This window comes from Rhincodon typus, chromosome 35 (assembly GCF_021869965.1).
Source record: "Rhincodon typus isolate 14 chromosome 35, sRhiTyp1.1, whole genome shotgun sequence".
NCBI classification, from domain to species: Eukaryota; Metazoa; Chordata; class Chondrichthyes; order Orectolobiformes; family Rhincodontidae; genus Rhincodon; species Rhincodon typus.
In genome coordinates, this window is record NC_063366.1 from 5,035,627 (window position 1) to 5,054,752 (window position 19,126).

The 19,126-nt window shown below is 45.3% G+C and overlaps 2 protein-coding genes across 10 annotated transcripts in view; both read right to left on the bottom strand.

Annotated features, from left to right (window-relative positions):
* LOC109923590 (gastrula zinc finger protein XlCGF49.1-like) overlaps positions 1-17,599 on the bottom strand; it is a 40,561-nt gene extending 22,962 nt beyond the window's left edge. For 2 of the 9 annotated variants that reach the window (XM_048616915.1, XM_048616909.1), the window contains exons 1-2: positions 17,553-17,594; positions 14,442-14,601 (exon numbers count right to left, since the gene is read on the bottom strand). The gene's annotated coding sequence lies outside the window, so the exon portion shown is untranslated. Of the gene's footprint in view, positions 1-2,283; positions 3,670-12,777; positions 12,988-14,403; positions 14,602-17,552 lie in introns of those variants that run through there. The other 7 variants (XM_048616914.1, XM_048616906.1, XM_048616908.1 and 4 more) reach the window with 5 other exon arrangements.
* Positions 13,018-14,393, bottom strand: LOC109923591 (zinc finger protein 271-like). Its single transcript, XM_020523633.2, has one exon. It carries the CDS (start codon positions 14,065-14,067, stop codon positions 13,018-13,020), a length of 1,050 nt encoding a protein of 349 aa, XP_020379222.1. The 5' UTR covers positions 14,068-14,393.
* Positions 17,600-19,126: the final 1,527 nt, after the last annotated feature.

Genomic DNA, 19,126 nt, shown 5'->3' on the forward strand with positions numbered 1-19,126 from the left:
TTTACCATGGACGTCCAGTTCCTATACACCTGCATTCCCCATACAGATGGCCTAAAAGCCCTCCGCTTCTTCCTGTCCCGCAGGCCTGACCAGTCCCCCTCCACTGACACCCTCATCTGCTTAGCCGAACTTGTCCTCACCCTCAATAATTTCTCTTTCAATTCCTCCCACTTCCTACAGACAAAGGGGGTGGCCATGGGTACCCGCATGGGCTCAAGCTACGCCTGCCTCTTTGTAGGTTACGTGGAACAATCCCTCTTCCGTACCTACACTGGCCCTAAACCCCACCTCTTCCTCCGTTACATTGATGACTGTATCAGCGCTGCCTCGTGCTCCCACGAGGAGCTCGAATAGTTCATCCACTTCACCAACACCTTCCACCCCAACCTTAAGTTCACCTGGACCATCTCCAATACCTCTCTCTCCTTCTTGGACCTCTCTGTCTTCATCTGTGGCAACCACCTAGAAACCGATATCCATTTCAAGCCCACAGTAGCTAGAATACACCTCCTCCCACTCACCTTCCTGCAAAAATGCCATCCCCTATTCCCAATTCCTTCACCTCCGCCGCATCTGCTCCCAGGATGAGGCATTCCACTCCCGTACATCTCATATGTCCTCATTTTTCAAGGACCGCAACTTCCCCCCCTCAGTGGTCGAGAACGCCCTCGACTGTGTCTCCCACATTTCCCGCAACTCATCCCTCACACTCCCTCCCCGCAATAACAACCAAAACAGAATCCCCCTCGTCCTCACGTACCACCCCACCAACCTCCGGATCCAACGCATCATCCTCCGACACTTCTGCCATCTGCAATCCGACCCCACCACCAAAGACATTTTTCCCTCCCCACCCTTATCTGCTTTCCGGAGGGACCACTCTCTCCGGGACTCCCTTGTCCACCCCACACTCCCCTCCAGCCCCACCACACCTGGCACTTTTCCCTGCAACCGCAGGAAGTGCTACACCTGCCCCTACACCTCTGGCCTCATCCCCATCCCAGGCCCCAAGAAGACTTTCCACATCAAGCAGATCTGCCAGTGTGGTATACTGCATCTGCTGTTCCCGTTGTGGCCTCCTCTACATCAGGGAAACCAAGCGGAGGCTTGGGGACCGCTTTGCAGAACACCTACGCTCGGTTCGCACTAAACAACTGCACCTCCCAGTCGCGAACCATTTCAACTCCCCCTCCCATTCCTCAGACGACGTGTCCATCCTGGGCCTCCTGCAGTGCCACAACGATGCCACCCGAAGGTTGCAGGAACAGCAACTCATATTCCGCTTGGGAACCCTGCAGCCCAATGGTATCAATGTGGACTTCACAAGCTTCAAAATCTCCCCTCCCCCTACCTCATCCCAAAACCAGCCCAGCTCGTCCCCGCCTCCCTAACCTGTCCTTCCTCCCACCCCAAGCCCCACCCCTATCTCCTACCTACTAACCTCATCCCGCCCCCTTGACCTGTCCGTCCTCCCTGGACTGACCTATCCCCTCCCTACATCCCCACCTGCACTCACCTCTACTGGCTCCATCCCCGCCTCTTTGACCTGTCTGTCTCCTCTCCACCTATCTTCTCCTCTATCCATCTTCTATCCGCCTCCCCCTCTCCCTATTTATTTCAGAACCCCCTTCCCCTCCCCCATTTCTGAAGAAGGGTCTAGGCCCGAAACGTCAGCCTTCCTGCTCCTCTGATGCTGCTTGGCCTGCTGTGTTCATCCAGCTCTACACCTTGTTATCTCAGATTCTCTAGCATCTGCAGTTCCTGCTATCTAAGTAACAGAAGAAGACAGCTCCATGAACACCTTCACTCACACCATGTTGCAGTCCAGCACATGGGAGTGAGATATCATGTTAAAGTGTCTTCAGCAAACAATAATCGTGGATGGTCAAACCCAGCCTCCTGCTGTGGTGTTGGGTATACTCCCTTCCAAAGCACTTTACTGTGAAGAAGACTTAAGTTAGGAGGGTGATGATCACTCCCCACTGACATGGACGCGAACATCTGCACCAACACTGAAGAGAATCAACAGAATCAAGAACACAGTGTTGCCCAAAAAGGTGTACTTCAACCTTTTACCCCTGTTAACAGGCAAAAAGCAGGAAACGACTCAGAACATAATTAAACAAACCTTTCTTTATTTGACTCTTTACGTACTAATACTCAATATGAAACATACATTCATTACAACATTTACTTCTTACTTCATCCAACTTCAACTTTTACTCACTTCATTTAACTTCACATTATCTTAGCTTTAACTTAATCCACACTTAACCCTCTTACTTTAAAAGTTTGGCTTGAATCAAATACTACCCCAGTTCGAGTGAGGTGGCCAGTGTTGTTCTTGCCTCATGGTTCTTTGTTCTTTGAAGAGTACTTCAGGACATTGCTTTTCCAAAAACCTTCTGCTCCTCTGTGAGAATTCCTTTGTTCTGTTACTTCTCTGCAAATTGTAGCTTCCAGAATGTTGTCTGGCACTCAGCTAATGAATTGTTCAAAGCCTGATCACATTGTTTAATCCTAGCCAATGGAGTTTACTCCCAAATGTTTACATCAAGCTGTAAACAGTGACATTCCACACTCCGTATCAGGTAGCATGGTGCCAGTCTGTCTCGAGAGCACCATGACATTTGCCTTACTTGGTCAACACAGGAAGCTACAGGCCATAACAGGTCCTGGCTGCTGCTTTAATTAGTTTGACCAAAATTTCCAGCATGCTTGATTGTACTTCTTAAATAGTCTTGTAGCCATTTCTGCTGCTGGCCACCTGACCACAACAGCTAATCCCCTTTGACTTAATCCTTCATCCTCTACCATGAGTACACTATCCACTAACATCACATCATCAGAATATTCCTTCACTTTATATATACAGTACTGAACATTAATGCGAATTTTGCAGGATACAATCTGTATAAATTCTGCTACTTTACTCTCTAAAATTCTTGCCCTGTACATTCGTCGACACATGGGAATATAAACACTCAGTTTGCAGAATGTCACTTCTTGGAGTTCGTTCTCTTCTTGTAATTTCAAATGATTCTTCACTTAGGTCTTAAGATATTTCAATGGAATTTTTGTGGCTTAGGATTCACATTTCATAGGTATCTATTATCTTCCTTTATTTATCATCCAGGTTTCTGAGGCAAACAGCAAAGTGACAGAATGAGGACTCTTATCTTGTTTTGCACTTTCTTCTTGTTAATACATACTTCATCTTTACAAAATTAATTTGGGCTACTTATATCCTTCTGCAAAAATCTTCAAACTGTATAAACTCTCTTTGTTCACTCACTGGATATGCAGCACTGATCACTGACGTGGATATTATGGGATACAATCTGGATAAACTGTACTCCATCAATCACTGGATACTCTTTCTACTACGTCACGCCCAGTAAGAACTTTATGAGTTTCAATCAGATCACATCTTAACTTTGAAACTCTAGAGACAACACCTGGCAGATGAACATCAATGCAGAGAAACGTGAGGTAATGCATTTTGGGAGAAGAAGCATGGAGAGTCAATACAGGCTCAATGGTGCAACTTTGAGGGGAGTTCAGGAGCAGAGGGACCTTGGGACTCATGTACATGATTCCCTGAAAATGACCAGGCAAATTGAAACAGTTGTTAAGAAGGTTTATAGGATCCATGAGTTTATAAATAGAGGCACAGAGTATAAAAGCAAATAAGTGATGCTACACCTCTACAAATCATTGGTCAGACCACATTTGGAGTATTATGTTCTGGGCACCTTATTCAAGGAAGGATGTTAAAGTCCTGGAGAGTGTGCAAAGCAGGTTTACCTGAATGACACCATAGAGTCATACAGCACGGACACAGAGCCTTCGGTCCAACCAGTCCAAGCCGAACATAATCCCAAACTAAACTAGTCCCACACCTGCTAATGGCCCATATCCCTTCAAACCTTTCCTATTCACGTATCCATCCAAATGTCTTTTAAACGTTGTAATTGTACCTGCATCCACCACTTCCTCGGAAAGTTCATTCCACATGTGAACCACCTTCTATGTAAAACATTTGCCTCTTATGTCTTCTTTAAATCTCTCTCCTCTCACCTTGGATTTTAGATGCAAAGAAACATTAGAGAAATTGGGCTTATTCTTCTTGGAGCAGAGAAGATTAAACAGATGACCTTATTGAGGACAAGGGAGAATGGCAGAAGCTGATTCCATAGCAGGATTCAAAAGAGAGCTGGATATGTTTGAAAGAGATGAACGTAGAGGGCTATAAATATAGGGCTGGTTAATGGGACTAGCTAGGTAGCTGTTTGGGAGCCAGTACAGGCCTGATGAGTCAAATAGCCTCTTTCAGTACTGTTAAATTCTATGACTGTATGAGGCCATTACAGACCCAAATTCCTCAAATTCTACTCACAGGACAGTCCCGGGGATTAATCTAGTGATCCTCCACTGAATGCCCTCTATGGCAAGTATATCCTCATAGGTAGGGAAATCAAAACTACACACCAGGTGAGGTCTCACAAAGGACATCAAACATCCCTTTCCTCAGTGATGGTGAAGCCCAGCAAATCAGTGCAAAGGATAAGGCTGAAGCATTCACAACAACCTTCACCCAGCACTGCCAAGTGGATGCTCCATCTTGGCCTTCTCCAGAGGTCCCCAGTTTCACAAAGGCCAGTCTTCATCCAGTTCATGATGTCAAGATGACTGGGAACACTGGTTACTGCAAAGTAATGGGCCCTGACAACATTCTGGCAATAGCACAGAAGACTTGTGCTCCAATACCCTGCCGATCCCCTCGCCAAGCTCTTCCAGCAGTTACAACGCCAGCATCTATTCAACAATGTGGAAAAATGTCTATATACGTATACACAAAAAGCAGGACAAATCCTACCCAACAAGTCACTGCCTCATCAGTCTCCTCTCGATCATCAGTAAAGTGATGGATCATCAATAGTGCTATCAAACAGAACCTGCTCAGAAATGACCTGCTCAGTGACGCCCAGTTTGGGTTCCGCCAAGGCTACTCAGCTGCTGACCTCATTACAGCCTTCGTTCAAACATGGACAGAAGAGCTAAATTCCAGAGGTGAGGTGAGAGTGACAGCCCTGATATCCAGGCTACATTTGACGGAGTATGGCATCAAGGAGGCCTACAAAACTGGAATTAATGGAAATGAGGGTGAAAACTCTTGCTGGTTGGAGTCATTCCTGGCATACAGGAAGATGGTTGTGATTGGTAGAGGTCAGTCATCTCAGCTCCAGCACATCTCTGCAGGAGTTCCTCAGGGTCGTGTCCGCGGCCCAACCATCTCCAGCTGCTTCATCAATGACCTTCCCTCCATCATAAAGTGAGAAGTGGGAATGTTTGCTGATGATTGCACAATGATCAGGATTACTCATGATTCCTCAGATAGTAAATAAGTCTATGTCTAAATGCAGCAATATCCAGGCTTGGGCTGAAAATAGCAAGTAACATTTGCCTCACACAAGTGCCAAACAATGACAATCTCCATCAAGAGAGAATCTAACTATCACTGAAATCCCCACTGTCAACATCCTGGGAGTCACCACTGACCAGAAACTGAACTGGATTTACCACATAAATAAAGTGGCTACAAGGGCAGTTCAGAGGCTTGGAATACTGTAGCAAGCAATCACCTCCTGACTGCCCAAAGCCTGTCCACCATCTAAATGGCACAGTCAGGAATGTGATGGAATACTCCCCATTTGTCTGGTTGGGTGCAGCTCCAACAACACTCAAGAAGCTTGACTTCATCCATATATATTCACTTCATTGAACACCAAAGCCCAGTTTTCAGTTGTGTGTACCAGCTACAAGAGGCACTGAGGGGTCTCACTCAGGCTCCTTAGACAGCACTTTCCAAACCCATGATCACTAACAGTGAGAAGGACAAGGGCAGTAGATACATGGGAACACACCCATCAAATTTCCCTCCAATACCCTCACCATTCTGGCTTGGAAATATGTTGCCATTCCTTCAGTGCCACTGGGTTAAGATCCTGGAATTCCCTCCCTAATGGCATTATGAGTCTATCCAAGGCACACAGACTGCAGTAGTACAAGAAGATAGCCCACCACCACCTTCCCAAGGGCAACAAGGAATGGGCAATAGCCAGCAATGCCTACGTCCCATGAGTGAATAAAAAAAGAGAAACCATTCAAGTGTGAGGTTATGGCCAAGCTTTTGCACACTCCTCAACACTTAATGCATGCATATTGGGGAGAAGCTGTCAAATATGAAGTATGTAACAAAAGCTTTGTAATCATCTTCCCTGATGTATTATCAATGTATTTGCATGAGGGAGAAACCATTCGTGTGCGAGATATGTACCATATCATTCTCACAGTTACCAAACCTCCACACACAGCAATACATTCATATGGGTTGGAACCTATTTGGTTGTAAGGCTTTTGAGATGGCTTTCACCCAGTGCTCCAATCTTCTGAGCCTGACCAGAAGGTTGCACACGGGGGAGAAACCCTTCAAGTGTGATGTGTCTAATTGAGCCTTCACACTGTCATTGACACTTGTGAAGCACCAACGAACCACGAGGGTGAGAAACCATTCAGTGTGAAGTGTGTGACAAGGCTTTCATACCTATTGGGTAATGTATCAATAATGGATTCACTTAGGAGGAGCTTCAAGCATGAACTCTGCAGCCTCACCTGGTTTCAGTATAATAGTGGTGAATGGGGGCTGTAGGAGGAATAAGGAGGATTATATCAAGATTTTATGGTTATTTTCATAGCATGTAAAGTATTCCAACAATATTCCAACTGCAGGCAGGAGGCAAGCCTTGAGATTGAGTCATTTAGGCCATGTTTGAAAAAAATGTGAGGTTTTAAAAGTGTTCTTGTTCTGGACTCTCTCACCAGAGGAACAGTTTCTTTCGAATTACACTATCAATTTATTTGATCATCTTAAACACCTCAATTAGATTATCCCTTAACTTTCTATAGTCAAGAAAATGCAAACTCAGTCTATGCAAACTGTCCTCCTACTTCATCTGCAGGAATATTCTGAAATCTCTGCTGTATTTCCTCCAATATTGACTCAGGATCTCTGGTGTCTGGATTGTTGGACTCCAAAATACACACTGGGACCCTGCAAAAGCGTTGATGCAGTAACTCAGTGGGAATTCTCCACAAAATTTAAGCTTTTGACAGTTAATTCCCCAGGATCCTCCAAAAATGTCTCAGACTGGCTTTGAATCTCAGCTTTCAAATAGTTCTGACTTGTTTACCTCAACAGTTATCCAAAAAAACCTAGTCAAACATACAACTGTCCCATCTTAAACTTGCCCCCAAATCCCATTGACAATCCCATTAACTCTCTCAAATACTCCCCCTTGGTCTGACCTGATCACTCATACCAACTCAATCCAACTATCTCACAATGACTTCCACAACCAAAATGGATTTATCCCATCATTTAGCCACGCCCCTTCCCTCGCCCCTCTCACAAACTGAACAAAACCTACCTCCCAACCTGCAACTAACGACTTCAGCCATCTCTACCCACCTTCCACCCTTCTCACCTATCATATTGTTCACTTATCACTTTAACACCATACTTCACTCACTTAACCACCCTATAACTGTTGAAATTGGGTTCTCCTTTTAAACTCAATGCTTTTAGTGCTCCAAATTTAGTATTTCCTGTCATGAGACTTCATTTCACGGTGTTACAGTCGGCCTACTAGCATAAACAAAAAAGGTACTGGGCACCATGCTACCCTGTGTTGTTGGAAGGAATGAAAACTTTCAAATGGAGGTGGCAAAGGGTCAATGGTCTTCCAACATCATGAGGAGCTGTCCCTTGGTCATTAGTCAAAAGAATTCAGACAATTGATTGACAAGGCGTAAGTTATCTGCCCCTAGAAATAAAGTGTATTGACAAGTACTCAGGGGCACAGGGGTTCCTCATCAGTCAGACTTTTGTAGACAGCAGTCCTAATTGTGTCATCCTCACTGAGTGGTACTCATCAGGCAGATCTTGCAGTTCTAACTAGGTGTGGTCATCAGTCGTTCTCATCAGGCAGTCCTCAGAGAACTCTTTCCTGAAATGGACCAGGAGAAGAAGAGAAAGACCCAGGAAACAGTTCCTGAACATTTCAGCTGGAGAGCAGGATACTACGTTTACAACTTTAACAGGACTGGTACATTCCACACATACAGCTTTGTTTGTCCTTTGGTGTCAGTGAGCCAACCCCAGTTGTCCCAATTGTATATTTTCTTTAGCTAATTAACTAATGTATCACATGTAAACTGCTGTTCCGAACAAACAACAATCAGAAAATTGCTTACAAATTGATGACTGCCTATGTGAAGTAACTGTGATCACCAAGTCAAGACAACTCACTCATTCATTCATCCACAGTGACCCATTCACATTGAATATTTGAGTTTACCCCATGACAGTTAGTACTATTTAGTGCTGTCTCCTGTGCTGATGCTCTTTGTTACTTTCTATATGGATTCCTGTGCTGAGGGAATTCTGTTGATCAAAGTCTGGCCTTTTCAACATATCTAGCTATGTCCAGTTAAGGTAGTTTTCTGCTGTTCTATCAAACACAGCTGATTGGAGGATCGGGGCCATACGTCCGGAGGTGCCTCCGTACAGCTGGAACCACAGCTTGGTTTTCAGGAGGTCAAACTGTATGTAATCTCTCATGTTCAGGATGTTCTTGGAGTCATGACCTGTTTTGACAGAGGATAGCAGGGCCATTGGAGCTTGATGTGGTCCAGTCAGATCAGGTGACGGATGAAAAATACATTTGTGTACCAGAGAGGCTCAAATCGTCAACCCTTGGGCTTGAAAAACAATGAAATTATTCCAGAAGGAAGAGAGTGAAGGTAACTTTGGGAACAGTTGTGCAGAACTTGGATATGAGGGAATGACTAAACCAGATTGACAACCACAGAAGCATAGCAGTGAAGAGAGGGCTAAAGGGCAAGGAATTGTGAATTAGAAATCACTGTCTAACTCACCTGGATCTTCCAGGAATGGAAACCGATTGGACCATGAACCCACTGGATCTCTGTAACCATTGGTGGGTTTGTATGATAGAAATGAACTTGATCCTGTGTCCCTAAAGTCTGACCATCAGAATTGGGAGCCAGACTAAAGCATAGGGATTTTAAAGAAACCTCCGTCTGTAGTATTCTGAGAGTGTTGTCCCTAATGTGAGTGTGTGTGTTAGTGAAGTAAGCCGGTTCTCAGGAGTAGGTGTGGGGTAGAATCAGATCCTGCTTTAGTTGGGGATGTGAATTATAGAGAGATCCTGTTCAGGGGACAGGTGTTTGACAAAACCATAGTGGATGTTTGTACTCTCCTGTCTGGGAGGACTGCTATCCTGGGTATGGTGAAGGAGTGGAGTGAGCCTCTACAGATCTGAGTTCCCTCAGACCATCACACCCCCATACTATAGCGGCATGATATGTTCACCTCAGACTCTTCTTGTTCTCGTATAATTTGCAAATGTTTTATTAGTCTGGTTGACTCAAGTTTGGTGTAAGCTGAGTATGGTTTTGGTTATTTGTCTGGTGCTTTATCAATCTTCTGTATAGATTTGTAACTCACAGTAGATTCACTTTTTAGTAAAGCCCTAATATCTTGATTTTGAAGCTTGTGAAGTCCACATTGATACCATTGGGCTGCAGGGTTCCCAAGCAGAATATGAGGTGCTGCTCCTGCGGGTGGCATTGTTGTGGCACTGGAGGAGGACCAGGATGGACATGTCGTCCAAGGAGTGGGAGGGGGAGTTGAAGTTGTTCGCGACTGGGAGGTGCAGACATTTGTTGCGAACCGAGTGTGGGTGCTCCACAAAGCGGTCTCCAAGCCTCCGCTTGGTTTCCCCAATGTAGAGGAGGCCACATCGGGAACAGCGGATACAGTATACCACATTAGCAGATGTGCAGGTGAACATCCGTTTGATGTGGAAGGTCTTCTTGGGGCCTGGGATGGGGTGAGGGGGGAGGTGTAGGGGCAGGTGTAGCACTTCCTGCGGTTGCAGGGAAAAGTGCTGGGTGAGGTGGGGCTGGAGGGGAGTGTGGAGCGGACAAGGGAGTCACAGAGAGAGTGGTCCCTCCGGAAAGCAGATAAGGGTGGGGAGGGAAAAATATCTTTGGTAGTGGGGTCAGAATGCAGATGGCGGAAGTGCCGGAGAATGATGCGTTGGAGCCGGAGGTTGGTGGGGTGGTACGTGAGGACGAGGGGAATTCTGTTTTGGTTGTTATTGAGGGGAAGGGGTGTGAGGCATGAGTTGCAGGAAACGTGAGAGACGCAGTCAAGGGCATTTTCAATCACTGTGGAGGGGAAGTTGCGGTGCTTGAAAAACAAGGACATCTGGGATGTCCGGGAGTGGAATACCTCATCTCGGGAGCAGATGCGGCGGAGGCAAAGGAATTGGGAATAGGGGGTGGCATTTTTGCAGGAAGGTGGGTGAGAGGAGGTGTATTCTAGGTAGCTGTAGGAGTTGGTAGGCTTGAAATGAATATTGGTTTCCAGGTGGTTGCCTGAGATGGAAACAGAGAGGTCCAGGAAGAAGACAGAGGCTTCACAAGCTTCAAAATCTCCCCGCCCCTGACTGCATCCCAAAACCAGCCCAGCTCGTCCCCGCCTTCCTCACCTGTCCATCCTTTCTCCCACCTATCCACTCCTCCCACCCCTACCCCCACATCCTACCTACCAGCCTCATCCCTGCTTCCTTGACCTGTCCGTCTTCCCTGGACTGACCAACCTCCAACCTAACTCCCCACCTACACTCACATTTACTGGCTCTATCCCCGCCTCCTTGACCTGATCGTCTCCTCTCCACCTATCTGCTCCTTTATCCATCTTCCATCCGCCTCCCCCTTTCTCTCTATTTATTTCAGAATCCCCTTTCCCTCCCCCATTTCTGAAGAAGGGTCCAGACCCGAAACGTCAGCTTTCCTGTTCCTCTGATGCTGCTTGGCCTGCTGTGTTCATCCAGCTCTACACCTTGTTATCTCAGATTCTCCAGCATCGGCAGTTCCTACTATCTCCAGATCTATTTGGCATGAAGGGGACCGAGGTAAATATATTTCCCAACGCGACAGGATTTAATACTGACACCAGGTGGCAGTTGCTCTTTGAAGAGGTGAGCAGTCAGTATTAGGTAGCTTGTAGATGGAATGGGGACTATCACATGACCTATCACATGACCATATCTGCACTGGCTCTTCAAACACCTAGTGCCAAAATCCTGCTTTCTCCCCATACCCTTGCACTTCATTCCTATTCAAATAATCATCTAATGCCCTCCTGAATGTCTCAATTGAACCTGTCTCTACCACACTTCCAAATAGTCGATCAATGTCATATGATGATCATCTATTTGTCTATCAATTAAGATCACGAGAGATCCCTCTAAAAAGTCTAAAGCCAGCTTATGATCCAATTGATGTTTGAATCACTCCATACATGTGGAAGGGCCAACTCCACCTCGGACAGATCATTGATTTGCTTAATTGGTGAACATTGACCCAGCATTAAGACATCAGAAAGACCCAAAAGCTTAAGAGGAAGAAAATCGATATGTCAAAATAAAGCAGCCAGACCAATGAGAGGAATTCCAGTTACAACTGACACCAAATGGAAAATCTTCACGTATTCAACACAATTCCCAAACAGTGGGATCAAAATAAAGTCAGCTGGACTGAACTCCTGTGTCCAGACCTTTGGGTTTGAGCATCACTGTCACCAGGACTGGCTCAGTGAACATGATGTTCAAAAATGTGACTGCCTGGAACAAAAACGATCAGCCTCATTGCTGGGCAGAACAACCCAAGGTCACAACTCAAGAAAGCAGCATTTCAAAGGACACATGGTGGGAACTGAAAACTCAATAGATCTAACAATCATACTCAGCAAGTTACCAGGGCCATCTAAAAACGAAGGTCAAATGACAAAATCCTCTTAGCTTATGGCAGAGGAAATCCTCTCAGAGACAAAGTGACATCTCCTAATGTCTCCTTCTCTGTCTCAGTGTTAATTTTTTATCTGACTGTGTCTGTATGAAACATCTTAGAACGTTTTATGATATTAAAGGTGCTGTATGAAAGCAAGTTGTTGTTGTTATTGGGATTATGGCCTCTTTCCCATCTCACACTCCCTCCAATCCTTAAGGTACTGACCTGGAGGACAGCCTGTGGACATTGATTGGCCTCTAGTGCTCTGTTCGAGTGGCTGTTCAGTATGTGGACAGCGAGACAGTAAATGCTGTGAGACAATGGGGACTGTCACAGCCGAGACCCATCCTGCCTTCCTCCTGACTTCCTAGCTGGGTTCACTGATGAGGAGTGGGATTTCTAGCTACATAAACCCAGCATTCTTTCATCGGTTAGAATCATCTTTCTGGATCTACCAAAACAAGCACCCAGGGAGGAGCCATTCCTGGGACTGTCAATGGAGGTACTTCAATCAGCTTTAGGATCGCTGTTCTGTGGAGGGTGAGAATCAGCCAGGAATCATACTGAAAACTTTCAGTGCAACCAAAGCAGGTGACCCGGCTCCAACTCAGTGTTGAAACATTAGTGTATGGTCAGAGAGGTGTAAGTGAAATAATTCAGTCATGCATCACAGTGGCAGAGTGTGTCCTCCGTGCGGGTTCACTGATACTGCACAAACTGTGACAATTGTGTGAAGGTTTCATGATAGAACTCAGACCAACGGGGATTTGCTCCTGTGTCATTGGTTTGGTGATACAGGAGAAATACTTACTATGCAAAAGCTTTTTCACATACCTCTCACATGAAGGCTTTTTCTCTCCAGGAGAGCAGGGGCAGGAGGAGTGGATGAAAGTCTTGGCACAATCTGCACATCTAAAAAATTTCACTGGTGTGTGAAACCTCTGCTGTCCTGAGTTGAAGATGTTGACAAAGACTTAGTTGTAGGAAATTTAAGATTTGAAAGGTTGCTTCCCTGTGTGGACTGTCTGATGGAGGAAGCTTTTCAAAGATTTTGTGAAGTCTTTGTTGCTAACCTCATGCAAGAAGAGTTTCTCCCATGTGACTCCTCTGGTGTTTCAGGAGACCAGACGAATGGGTGAAAGACTTTTTGCAAATCTCACACTTGAAGGGTTTATCCCCTGTATGAATCCTCTGGTGCTCCAAGAGATCAGACAATTGGGTGAAAGCCTTCTTACAAGCCTCACATCTGAATGGTTTCTCCCCTGTGTGACTGCGCTGGTGACTGACCAAGTCTGAAAATCGCACAAATCCCTTGTTACACACTTCACACAAAAATGGTTTCTCCCCTGTGTGAATGTGCCAGTGATACACCAGGATTGACATTCGTGCAAAGTTCTTGTTACAAATATCACACCTGAATGGTTTCTCCCCTGTGTGAATGCGCCTGTGATACGCTAGGTTTGACAGCCGAGCAAAGCTTTTGCTGCACACCTCACACATGAATGGTTTCTCCCCTGTGTGAATGCGTTGGTGCATGCTGAAGTGAGACAAATGCAAGAATGATTTGTTACACACCTCACACGTGAATGGTTTCTCATCTACGTGAATATGTTGATGATATGCCCGATTTGATAACTGTGCAAAACCTTTATTACACACTTCACATTTGAATGGCTTTTCCTCGATATGGATGTGTTGGTGATTTAGGAGTGTCCATGAGTTTGTAACGGCTTTGTCACACACATCACACTTGAATAGTTTTTCCCCAGTGTGAATATGTTGGTGTCTTTGGAAAGGGGATGAATGTGAGAATGCTTTGTCACACACCTCACATGTGAATGGTCTCTCTCCTGTATGAATATGCCGGTGATTCACCAGACCAGAGGACTGTGTAAAGCCCTTTTTACACACTTCACATTTAAATGGCTTTTCCCCAGTATGAATATGCCAGTGATTCACAAGCGTTGATGACTGTGTGAAGGTTTGGTTGCACACCTCACACTTGAAGGGTTTCTCCCCAGTGTGAATTCTCTGATGTGTCAGAAGATTGGAGGACTGACTGAAAGCTTTCTCACAAACCTCACATCTGAAGGGTTTCTCCCCAGTGTGAATTATCTGGCTCATTAGGAAAGACGCCAACTTGTAATGGCTTTGTCACACATGTCACACTTGAATGACTTCTTTCCCATTTAACTCACCATCTCTTACAGATGGGGATACATAAGATCTTAGAAAATCTGAGGAGATCTGATGAGCCGATAGAGCCCTCCTCTCACACCTCACACTTGAACAGCCTCTCCCCTGTAGGAATGAGTCAGTGATTCATGAGGCTTGATGAATGATTGAAACTCTCACCACACTTGGAACCACTCACACTTCTTCCCAGCCTCACCCTGACTGATCACCCACAGCTAAACCTTCAGAAAGGTTGGTTCTGATGGAAGGCTCCACACCACTGACCAGTTTCAGACCTGATGATATGTCAAAACTTCCCTGACCCGACTGATGGTTTCACTATCCAATCTTCTGTGTTGAACAAGGCTGTGAAGAGACCGAATGTCTTCCTGCAGTTGTGTAGTTGTTCCTTGGGTGATAGTCAGGATCTATTAGTGGTGTCTATCCTCTCTGTATTCTCTGGTGTAGCATGATGCAATCCTTCTGTAAACAGGAAAAGGAAATATGATTTCCTCCAACTCCCTCTCCTCCTTTGCTGAAGGGGCTGCCCCTCAGTTAGAGGCTGTTTTACAGTGAGTGCCAATCTGTCATTCCCCTATCCTTGGGGGGAATCAAATACAAGTCCTTTCTTTTTCATCCCTTGACTGTCACACATGTTTTTCCATGACTGGACGTGACCAGGAGCAGACAGTGTGGCTGCATTCTTTCCTCCATTCATATCCTCATTTTGCCAGGCACCATGGGGGCAATGGAAAAGACAGTCAGAGTGTAAGATTTTTCACTTAATTAAAATCTCATTTAATGCTAGTGAATACCACTTCACCCTTATTAAACACAATAAAGAGAAATTTTGAAATTTATTACCTTGTTTTCCTAAATTATTTGAAGAAAAGTCACTGGGCAGGAAGTGCTAGAAGCTGAGAAAAATATTGGTTCAGTGTAGCTGACTGAAGATGTCTGCTTTAACTTGGAAAATTAGATACACTGCACTCAGTCAGACTGCACATCCCAAATTCAGCTTTCAGCCACGTTGTTAGGCAAAATGATCAAATCCAAATGTAGGCTTTTTGGACAGGGGTGAAATATTTAAAGAAAGCATTAAAATGTATTTAACTAAATGAGTCTCCAGGTACAGCAGCTGAATTGCTATGGTGCTACGTTTAACAATCCAGAGACTGAGAGTTCCAACCTAACCACGGAAAGTTACATCCATAGAATTACACAGCAGGAACATTGGGAACATCACCACCTGCAACTCCAAGCCACTCAGCATCCTGACTTGGAAATATATCGCCGTTCCAGCATTTCAACCCAATGAAACTGAAGGAAGTCCCTTCCTAGCAGCATTGTGGGTGTATGTACATATCAAGGACTGCAACAGTTCAAGATGCAGCCCACTCCCACATGTTTGAGGGCAATTGGAGATGGGCAATATATGCTGGTCTTGCCAGATGAAGAAAACAGACAATTTGGCCCAATGGATCTATGCCAGTGTTTCAACCCCACACAAACCTCCTCTCACATCTTTTCATCTTGCACAACCCACATATCCGTACTAAAGGTGTTAGATACCAAAGGTTTAAGTCCTCACAACATTCCAGTGATATTACTTAAGACTGATATACCAAAAATTGCCACACCCCTGATCAAACTATTCTAGTACAACTACAACATTAGCATCTACCTGACAATGTAGAAAATTAGCCAGTTACATCCTACACAGAAAAAGGAGGACAAATCCAACTCAGCCAAATACAACTCCATCGGTCTACTCTCGATCATTAGGAACATGATGACAGGAGTGATTCTTGGTACTATCAAGCATCACTTGTTTAACAATAAACTGCTATCGACCTTATACACACTTGGTTAAAACATGGGCCAAACAGCTGCATTCCAGAGGTGACACTGAGGCAGCTTATGACCGGGTGTGACATCAAGGAGCCTAGCAAAGCCTGACTTAATGGGAATCAGGGGTAAACTCTTCATTAACTAGTCATGCCTAGCACAGAACAAGATTTGTTGAAAATTAGTCATCTCAGCTCTGCAGGAGTTTGTCAAGGTAGCACCCAAGGCCCAACCATCTTCAGCTGCTTCATCACTGACCTTCCCTCCAACTTAATGTCAGAAGTGGAGATGTTCACTGATGATTGCACAATGTTCAGCACAATTTCTGACTCCTCAGACAATGTTCAAATACGGCATGACCTGGACAATATCCAGGCCTGGGCTGACAAGTGGCTTATCAGGCAATGATCCTCTCTGACTTGAGAGAATCTAACAATCTTCCATGACATTCAATGTCATTATCATCACTGAATGCCCCACTATTTAGGGGTTACTACTGACCAGAAACTAACCTGTCCTATTCGTATAAGTGCTCTGGCTAAAAGGAGAGGTCAGAGGCGAGTCTGAAGTAACTAACCTCCTACTATCACAAAGTCAGTCCACTAGCTACAAGGCACAGATCAGGAGTGTAATGGAATACTCCCCACTTGCCTGGATGAGTGCAGCTCCAGCAACACTCAATAAACTTGCCACCATCCAGGACAAAGCAGACTGCTTGATTGGTACCATATCCACAAACCACATTCAGTAGTAACAGAGTATGCCATCTACAAGATGCAGTATAGAAACTTAATAAGGTTCCTTAGCAGCACCTTCCAAATCTTGGACAATATTACCTAAAAGGACAACGGTAGCTCCCATGAGCACCACTACTGCCAGGTACACCTCCAAGCCACTCACCATCCCAGCTAAGAAATAAATCAGCGATCCTTCAGTGTTGCTAAGTCAAAATCCTGGAATTCCCAAATGGCATTATGGGCTTATCTACACCAAATGGGCTGCGGTGGTCCAAGGACGTTTAAAACTCATTGTCACAATCTCTGGTTATGTCCCACACCACTCGCAAATGGAGAAATGGTTGTGAAGGGCGTTATGTAAATGTAAGTCCTTATTTTTAATTTCGGAGGCTACAGAGATGGGATGGCAGGAAGTTTTGGAGAGATTTGAACAAACAGGCAACATCAAGATCCTAAAACACACTGAGTGAACCGACCATTCACAAACCACAGGATAACACCCAGCCCCCAATAGACACACACAACTCAACTACAGGAAATCAGTAAGATTCCTCAGACCTCCCAGATAATGACACAACACCTTCTCATATTCAGGAATGAGTCATCAACAAAACTCAGCCTGGAAATCAGAAGGGAAATGCTTCCAATAAACACACTCAATATCCAACACACAGCTCCAGTCAAACAGTTCAGCACAAAGCACCGAGTAAACAGCTCTCTCAGCTGGATCTTCTCACACAGCATAAGGGACATTTCCACCCCTGATTATCCACAGGATAGTCAGTCTGCCTGAAGATTGGTGTGGATATTATGGGATACAATTTGTATAAAAGCTGCTCCTTCACTCACCACCTCCTCACTTGGTTTTCAGTCCCAATAGGAAGTGAACCAGCTCTGGAAGAGGAAGAGGAGGGAATGGGCAGCGTGGGTGGGATCTCTGATTGACGTCTCTCAGACCCAATCATAGATCAAGCCCATGTTCCTGTCAATCACGGATTCCAGCCATTGACAGAAACAGGCGGGACACGCCCTCCCGGAACCGCCCCTCCCACCGCTTCAACCCAATCCCAGGGGAGCTCCAACACAAACCTTCCTCCGGCTCGAAAAATCTCCGTTGACCGTTACTCTCTGTTTTCTATCACCTAGCCAACTGAAGGGAGGCAATGGCGTAGTGATATTGTCACTGGACTATTAACCCAGAAGATGTCTAAATTCGATATCCCACACGGCAGATGGTGGACTTCGATTTCGATAAATATCTGGAATTAAGATTGTAAGGAATTAAGATTGTGAATCCATTGTTGATTGGTGGCGAGGTGGGGGGGGAACCCAACCGGTTCACTAATGTCCTCTTAGGGAAGGTCTGGTCTAAATGCGATTTCAAACCCACTGCAACGTGTGTTGGCTCTTAGTTGTGGGCAATTAGGGATGGGACAATAAATGCTGCCTAGCCAGTGATGTCGTCATCCCTTGAAGAATAAAACAAAAAGCATCCCAATTTTCGAAAGTTTCCAGAACCGAAACGTCAACTTCCGATGCTGGCCTGCTGTGCTCCTTCCAGCTTCACACAGTGTTATCTCTAACTCCAGCATCTGCAGTTCTTACTAACTCTTTGTATTCATTTTGCTACTTGTTGAAGATTTTCACTGCATTTCCTTTAAAATATAAAATTGTCCCTTTTATACTGGTAAGTCTGTCCGACATACAAAATAACAAACCCCTCCTTACAAAAATATTTCTGTAATTTGTATTAAAGTATTTTATATTGAAACAGTAACACCAACATTTATCAGGTCTGTCCCAAAATCTCCAGAAATATCTCGGACATTGCAGCAAAATCTCACATTTGGTGAGAAAATGTTGGAGAGGTTTTCTCTGGAAGTGCCTTCCTGTATTTGATGGAGGGAGACACGGTCCATCTCCTCAAACATTAACTGAATTACAACCCCAAGCCCACAAAGCTCCCCCTTCACTGAGGTTGTTTAAAACCTCCACAGGGACTCAGCTCAATTCACCCAAACCGCTCATAATCCCGCTCCGAACTACATTACCCATGCTGCTTGTGGGACCCACGCCTGCGCAGTGAGGGGTGGCGGTCTAAAATCGGGGGAAAAAAAGCCCGCTCGCAGTGCATGATGGAAGTTTGTGTTCTGACTCGCGTCACGGCTGTCGGCGCCCAGCGTTCGGGATTTCAAATCCGAGAGCGCGCGAGCCCAAACGGCTGTCGCGCGGACGGTGCTGCAATTGGAGGTGCACGTCTGTAAATGGCGGCGGGAACCGGCATCCCAGCCGTTTATCCCCTTTCCCTCGCACCTCAGTGAACCGCCATTCCCAGAGTTAAGATAACAAGGTGTAGAACTGGATGAACACAGCAGGCTAAGCAGCATCAGAGGAGCAGGAAAGCTGACGCTTCAGGCCGAGAC